Raw genomic sequence first — 7780 nt, forward strand, 5'->3', positions numbered from 1 at the left:
TTCAACGGAACAGCTCACAACCTCACAAGAAAGGCCCGGAATAAGCTCATTGTCAGCTCAATCCTTTCATAAAAGCAGCAACAGTGAATGGAAGCCACGGAAGAACGTCGAACCTGGGTCGTTTTGTAAAGACGCCATCAAAGACGACCAAAATTACCAGCTCGAGCCCCTTGCTGGTTTATTGTCCCCCATTCGAAAAGCTACTGGGCATGAAAAAGGACCAATAAAAAACAAGCAGGAAGCCGCGGTAATACCTGTTACAGCCCCTAACACAAAAGCTCCATTTGCGGTAACACCTTCCTCATCTTGTATCTTTTCAGGTGATGCCATTAGTCGGAAAACTAGAAAATCAACAACTGAACTTGAAAACGCTATTTTCCGAGCGAGTGCAATGCCGCATTTTGAACAAATTCAACGCTTTCCCGAAAGAGAAAGGAAGTTTCAAAACTCAAATTGATATCAGAAACTTCACTCTCTTAAAATTACTTACCCGATAGAAGCTTCCACTAATCCTTTATTTCGAACTCGGTTTAAAAATATCTTTAGTAATTACAATAGAATTCTAAAACTTGCAAAATAAGATATTGTGTGACTTCAAAACTACTATTAAAATAATGTTTAGCAAGAGCGCTGAGTGGGAATTGGATGATTCTAGTGTGTGGTTTTAATTAAAATTCACTTCTCAGGACCGTAGTAAGGCAGGGGCCGGGGGGGGGGGGGGGGGGGGCCGTGTCCCTCCACTTTTTTCCCCAAGGTTAACCCTAACCCTAATTTGAGTCTAAACACCGGATTTCTATTTAGCCGAATTATAGACGAAATACCCGTCTTAGACGGGTTATTCGTCGCTATTATAAATTCGGCGATTATGATTTCTCGTGAATAATCAGATTCGAATAAATCTTTGAATTCGTTACAGTGCAACGCGCCTTCCCGTGGCCGCTCAAAAAACTTTCGCATTGGACAATTACGTGTAAATACGTCAACTCAACAACCCATACTTGCAACTGTGCGAACCTTCCAAGGAGGCGTGATTGTCAATCAAATTCACACATCCTGATTGGCGGACAGTTTGTAAAAAACTTTGTTCGGTGGCCACCTCGTCGCACTGTAACAACCAAAACGCGTGAAAAGACTAAACGCCGGTTTACACGGTACGATTTGTCGGCAATCGTATCGTGTAAATTGTGTAAAACGAGTAATTTTTCCTCTAAATATCTCCCCGTAGTCCTTTTAGTATCTGCTAATTTGAACGCTTTAATTTATTCAGTATTTGTGCGCATTACCCACTCGCATACCCTTTGATTGACAAGGCGGTTTCTCTCTGAGTGTCGGCCCGACTGTTGCACTTGAATTTTTTGAATCGGACCGATTTTCATTCCCATGAATCGGTCGTTCATGGGGTGTCAAAATACACGCAGTTTGCGTTCCGAAGCCATCGGGCTGATAAATCGTACCGTGTAAACCGGCCATAAGGAATGATTCTCGGGCCTATAACCTCTGTGGATCCGGCATGACAACATCTGTCATTAAATCTTCGAGATAAAAGCATCATTCCTTCATTTTTATCCATTATTAACACTTCGTATCCTTTCATTTAGTTTCATTTGAAAACGAAAACGATTGCAAATCACGGCAACCAGTAATGTTGTATGATGTTTTACGATGTAAACGCGGCGGGTCTAAAACACGGGTCACATTCCACAGGTCACTCGCTGCAGGTCATTGCTTTACCTTTTGGAAAGTAACCAAAACCCTCAATTTGACTAACCCTAGGCCTAAGGTTGGTTTTTAGCCCTAGGGTTAGCCAAATTGAGGGTTTTGGGTGACTTTCAAAATGGTAAAACAATATTCTGCAACGATTGACCTGTGCAATGTGTCTTGTGTTTTAGAAGAAAATCCATTACTGGAAAAACCGAAGTACAGCGGTTGATGAGTTGATGAGGCAATGTGTTTGGCCGGACATGCAGTCGGAGTTGGCATGAATGGATATGTACTGTGCAAGGATCTTACTACCAAGATTAGACAGATCAAAAAAATTATTATCAAGAAAGTGACCAACAATATTCAGTTCAGGTTGCTTGTAAGAAGATTTTAATTTGCTTTTATCGACACCATTAAGAGAGAAAATAGTTGAAACCTTCTTCCTTGAGTTTTCAAGACACCATAGCAGAGTTAAAAAAACGACATCTGCTTCAGAAGTTTCTTATTCACCAATTCTTCGATTAAATAGCGAAACTGGCCGGAATTCCCAGCAGCCTGCGTGTAGGCAACTGACGGGTATGTCAGAGCAATGATGTATACACGGTTACCAGTTAATTCTTTGCAATGTTACAAGCTGTTACAAGTTTATCAGAATGACCAGAATTATGTCGGAACGAACAATATATTGCAATGAAGTATTTCCTTTTTTCAGACATGGACCAAATTTGTTGAAACAGAATGTCACGATATTTTACGCGTTGGTCTCGATAGCCTTATCTGTATAGAGTTTATTGAGATTCGCAACGCCAGTTTTTTTGTCTAGTCGGAAAAGCCGGTTGTTTATTTTGTGATTTCCTCATTCTTGCAGCTGTGATCCTCCCTTAATATTCGTCATCATCGTGCTCAAATGTCGCAGCTTCGACTTCTTCGTAGTCTTTTTCCAGAGCGGCAAGATCCTCTCGCGCTTCAATGAATTCTCCTTCCTCCATTCCTTCCCCCACATACCAATGGACAAACGCTCGTTTAACGAACATCAGGTCAAACTTTTTATCCAACCGAGCCCATGCTTCAGAGATAGCAGTGCTGTTGCTTAGCATACAAAGAGCACGGAGTAGCTTGGCCTGATCGCTGCCAGGGACAACAGTCGGCGGCTGGTAATTGATACCAACCTTAAACCCCGTTGGGCACCATTCCACAAACTGAACAGTTCGCTTGCTCTTCATGCTGCAAATTGCCGAGTTTACGTCTTTAGGGACAACGTCGCCCCTGTACAGCATACAGCAGGCCATGTATTGACCGTGTCGGGGATCGCACTTTACCATTTGATTTGCTGCCTCGAAGCACCGGTTTGTTATTTCCGCCACTGTAAGTTGTTCGTGATAGGCTTTGGCGGCTGAGATTATGGGCGAATAAGATACCAGGGGGTAGTGTATCCTCGGGTACGGCACGAGATTGGTCTGAAATTCAGTCAAGTCCACGTTCAGCGCGCCGTCAAAGCGAAGAGAAGCAGTAATAGAAGACACAACCTGACTAATAAGGCGGTTGAGATTCGTGTATGTGGGTCGTTCGACGTCAAGGTTCTTATGACAGAGATCATAAATTGCTTCGTTGTCCATTATGAAGGAACAGTCCGCATGCTCCAAGGTTGAATGTGTTGTTAGTACAGCATTGTAAGGCTCCACCACTGCAGTAGACACTCTTGGTGCAGGGTACACACAGAATTCCAATTTGGATTTCTTACCATAGTCAACGGACAGGCGTTCAAGAAGAATCGATGAAAAGCCAGAACCAGTGCCACCACCGAACGAATGAGTTATGAGAAATCCCTGAAGACCACTGCACTGATTTGCCTAAGGAAAATTAAACAGCTTTGGGTAGACTAGAAAACTTTCAACCTGATTCAGCTTGGCTAATTTAGTAGCTGCAATCAGTCGCAAGTTTTTTAGTCTACCCAAAGGCGAGCCGCACCTTTTTCTGAGAGATCTTCGTGATGTTGAACCTATAACAGAGCCTAATCTGATGTAGACAGAATAATAGCGCAGTCTTCAAGAACGCAGCTGTTAGTTTGTTGTTTAATTCACAAATGCAAATAAAAATTAAAAGAAAAACCGCCCCACCCGGCACGAAATGAGCCCTCCACCGTTGAGAAGAGGGAAAATAAAAATTTAACAAGTTGTTGCCCACATCGGTGAATTAAGCCAACACACGTCACACTGTCTTGAATGACTGACAGTCACCAATGGAGGGTCCAGTTTTTAAAGCCAAATAGAATTTTGTTCTAACTTAGCAATTCTGATCTCAGGAAGGGACAAATGAAATCACCAACAGATTTACCCTTCATCAGGGTTTTTTTTTTCATTTTTGTCGTTTTCAGCCCGATGGGGTTTTTTCCGTTGTTTTTGCCTCTTTGTTTTTATTTCTTTTTCGATTTTTTTGGTAAATATTTTACCCCGTCACCATCATTTGTTTTTTCCTTGTGTTTAAGTTTTTTTGAATTTTTTCTTCCCTGAAGTAAGTCTGTTGATGATTTCATTTGGGTGAGGCCCGACCGGATCATGCTTTCTATTTTCTCTTTGTCAAACGATTCTTTTTTTCTCCTCCATTGGTAATTACGCAACCATTCCTTCCTCACCGTGCCTACATCAAACTTCATTCCATACATTTGCATTATTACCATGGCGTCTACCCTTTACAGTAGTTTCAAAAAACCACTGACCAGCTTTCGAATCCTTTCCAAAACCAGATCTAGGATTTCTTTGCCAATGGTGTAATGGCCTCGAGCATAATTGTTAGCAGCATCCTCTTTGCCCGAAATCATCTGTTCAGGATGGTATAGGTCGCGATATACTCCCAGGCGAGCCTCGTCTAAGTAGAAATCAAACAAAAATTGAGCACAGACTGGATTCGTTGATGCAGCAAATACAAAATTGCTTATCTCGACTAACAATGCATGGATTGAAACCAGCTCTCACTCGATTCCTTTGAGAAATCTTTTTAGGCTTTATTTGAAAAGTTGAATGATGAATAGTAGGGAAAAGAAATTTCAGAATGATGACTGTTTCTGCGATTAAAAATGAATTTGGGGTATCTAAATACCTCTTACTGACCTCGTTTTCTCCGTCCGTACTGTAATAAAAAATCACGAACCGAGTTTTTTCCCGTTGATTTATGACCCGTGCGCAAAGCGCGCGGGCCTTTTATCAAGCTCGTACTATCTGAGAGATGTAATAGGGAGCTTTTTTAAGGAGCCTCGAAAGGGTGCGGCTGAGCGTGCGCGCGTAAGCCACACACGCAATTCTAAAAGCTGCTCGCGTCAGCCAACGATTCAAAGTGGGTCACCAGAAATAAACAAATACCGCTAGTTTCGCTCACCTTTCTTCTAATTCCTATACATATGGAATATAAATAGACATCTCCTATTCACGAAAACAACGAAAATTGTACACAAACGGTTTCATGGTCACTTAAATCCGTTTGTGTTGGCCTGTAGCTTCACTCGCGCGAGCAATCGAATGAGCGGGTGAAGCATGCGTAAATGCCGATCTTGTAACCCCCACATTTTTCCTGATTTTGCACCTTTATTCGCCTATATCTCTGCTTCCGGACGGTGAATTGTTTTCATTTTTTGCATGTTAGCTTAGATTAATTTAAAACGTTTGTCTTTCAAATTTAAAAAAATTCTGTAGGTGAAAAAAGAAATTAGCGACACATTTCAAAAAAACTTATTTTTCTGAAAAACTGACCTACAGATGTTGTTGAATTGTAAATAGTTTAGCGATTATTTCTAACATTACCTCGTAACTCTGGAAGGGAAGATTTCACCGTACTGTTTTTTTTTCAAAAAAGACAATATATGTTGATTTTAAGGCTCAAGGAAATGCCTTATATCGTTGCCATGGTAACGTTATTTTGGAGGAAAATGTGATGTGAGAAATCTATGATGGGTACTTAATACCCTGGCCAAATTTTGTCCTGATATGATTACCCTAACTGTATCTAAAAACAGAATATGTTCATTTGTTTGAAAAAAGGAGAAACTATTTCGAGCCTCCTTAACCAAGCGCGTTTTTGAGACGCGGACGGCAACCGGAAGTAAGCTGTTTTCCCTTTTAACTTGTCTTCACACAACCACATTTACATTACTACGTATCTTTTCTCCATTAGAGGTCATTAGTATAAGAATCTGGGAGACACCACTGTCCTGGCTCACGAAATTTTCTTTTCCGGTTGCCGTCCGCCTCTCAAAAACGCGCGTGCTTAAGCTCCCTAATTAAATGGGTAAGAGCTGTTTATACGAAAACGAAAACACCAGAATGGCCGTTTTTATAATAGAGACGCATAATTCGTCTGGGACGAACTTGAGCAAACATTTTTTCTGCGTCTGTTAAATTCTTCTAATATAAAGACGAGCACAGGACGCATTATGCATCTGCACGAAGTATCTTCTTTAATGCGTCTTCAAAGACGCACTAAACTGGATAGTTCGTCCAGACGAATTATGCGTTTTGCGCCCGTCTTTATACTCGACGAATTTTACAGACGCATAAAAAATGTTTGCCTAAGTTCGTCCCAGACGAATTATGCGTCTTATATAGTTCGTCCCGTCTTTACATTAGACGGATAACATGTAACATGTGTTGTAACAGAGAACGGCAGTTGCCGATCCATTGGTAGGAAAACTTAACTCCATCTCTGTCATTAACTATGTCTACAGGTGGGTTTTTAAGACTGACCTTCTCATGAAGCGCTTAAGAACAGAAATTACTGGTGTCAATGAAATGGAAATGCCTGGAGCACACATTTTCTGGCCATTATCACTCAAAAGAAGTCATCAAAGGTAAGGTGACTTTTTTACTTGGCGACAATGTTAAATACCTTTACTGTCTGAAAGGGTATTTTAAAATTGTGAGATAATGAAATTAACTAAGACTGGTTAGCCTCATATCCTTGCAAAGGGCATTACTTTGGTTTCTGGGATTTATTCACACTTTTAACAACTTTGGAGCGTGGCAAGGGTCCCATGCTGAAATTCAAAGTCGTAATTCGACAGCTGTTTACTTTACCCCGGAACATTCTTGACTGAACTTCTTGTTTTGATGAGACAGCACGTTATGTCCCCGACTTTTCTAAAGTTATTGTATTAACAAAGACCAATATGACCAATATTATCATTTACAGTGAGGAGACGTGTAACAGAGATCCATTTTCTGGCCTGGATTTATCTCCCTCGCGAAACAGCTTTGAAATTGTCAAAAAAAAACTCCATTGCAAGGCCACCATCCAGTTTCATTGTATAACACAATCAGGTTTTTCTTTGTAAAGGTTAACATACTAAATTACGCTTATTTTTTCTTTGACTTACCAACAACGGTTGGTTCCAAGTCAACAAAAATCGATCGAGGAACGTATTTTCCAGCCACTGACTCGTTGAAAAAAGTATTGAAGGAGTCATCTTCACTTTGAAAACTCTTTCCACCATTCTTCCTCCCGTCTGCCATGATCCCATGTTCCAGACAATAAAGTTCCCAGCAAGCGTTGCCGATTTGAACTCCTGCTTGCCCGATGTGTAAAGAAATGCACTCTCGCTGAAATAAAACAAAGAGTCAACAAAATGACAAAAACAAAAAGTGCAAAACAACAAGTTAGCTTACTAGAAAATACGAAAAAATACGAGGCTTGGTGTAAGCTCTGAAGCTCACTTTGTCCGTTCCTATCAAACTTCGTTTGATTTCGTTTTAATTTCATACACTAGAGAGAAGACGACATACCATTTTATGCGCAAACCTCAAACCAAACGTGTACTAACAGATTAGCTTTGTCATTACTCGGCAATATCCTTAGAAAATTAGTCATTAGAACAATTACTGTAATTAGGAAAGAATTACATAGAGCACAAACATAATTCATTTATACTTCAATAATACAAGACTTACAACTTTGTTTTGAGCTTAAATCTCTTGTGCAAAAGTTTTTTTTCTCCATATTTTCAAACCAAGCGTTGAACTGAAATGTTGTATCACGTAAGTGTGTCTTCAACTGAAAAACGCCGCCTGTACGCGTGAGACCTATTGTTACGTCA

The 7780-nt window shown here is 40.6% G+C and overlaps 2 protein-coding genes across 2 annotated transcripts in view; one reads left to right on the plus strand and one right to left on the minus strand.

The window, feature by feature from the left end:
• Positions 1 to 627, plus strand: part of LOC137987685 (uncharacterized) — a 17670-nt gene extending 17043 nt beyond the window's left edge. The window contains exon 4 of the mRNA XM_068833756.1: positions 1 to 627. This exon is cut by the window's left edge and continues 890 nt beyond it. Coding sequence (XP_068689857.1) covers positions 1 to 457 — 457 coding nt within the window. The 3' untranslated portion in view covers positions 458 to 627.
• Positions 628 to 2354: 1727 nt separating this feature from the next.
• On the minus strand, positions 2355 to 7292 carry LOC137987684 (tubulin alpha-1C chain-like; the record flags this gene model as incomplete). The annotated part of the gene is made up of 3 exons (XM_068833755.1): positions 2355 to 3551; positions 4418 to 4566; positions 7064 to 7292. Coding segments are annotated over 3 exons (1347 nt in total), but the record flags the coding sequence as incomplete, so codon positions are not given.
• Between the last annotated feature and the right edge of the window lie 488 nt (positions 7293 to 7780).

Source organism: Montipora foliosa, unplaced genomic scaffold (genome assembly GCF_036669935.1).
Source record: "Montipora foliosa isolate CH-2021 unplaced genomic scaffold, ASM3666993v2 scaffold_380, whole genome shotgun sequence".
NCBI classification, from domain to species: domain Eukaryota; kingdom Metazoa; phylum Cnidaria; class Anthozoa; order Scleractinia; family Acroporidae; genus Montipora; species Montipora foliosa.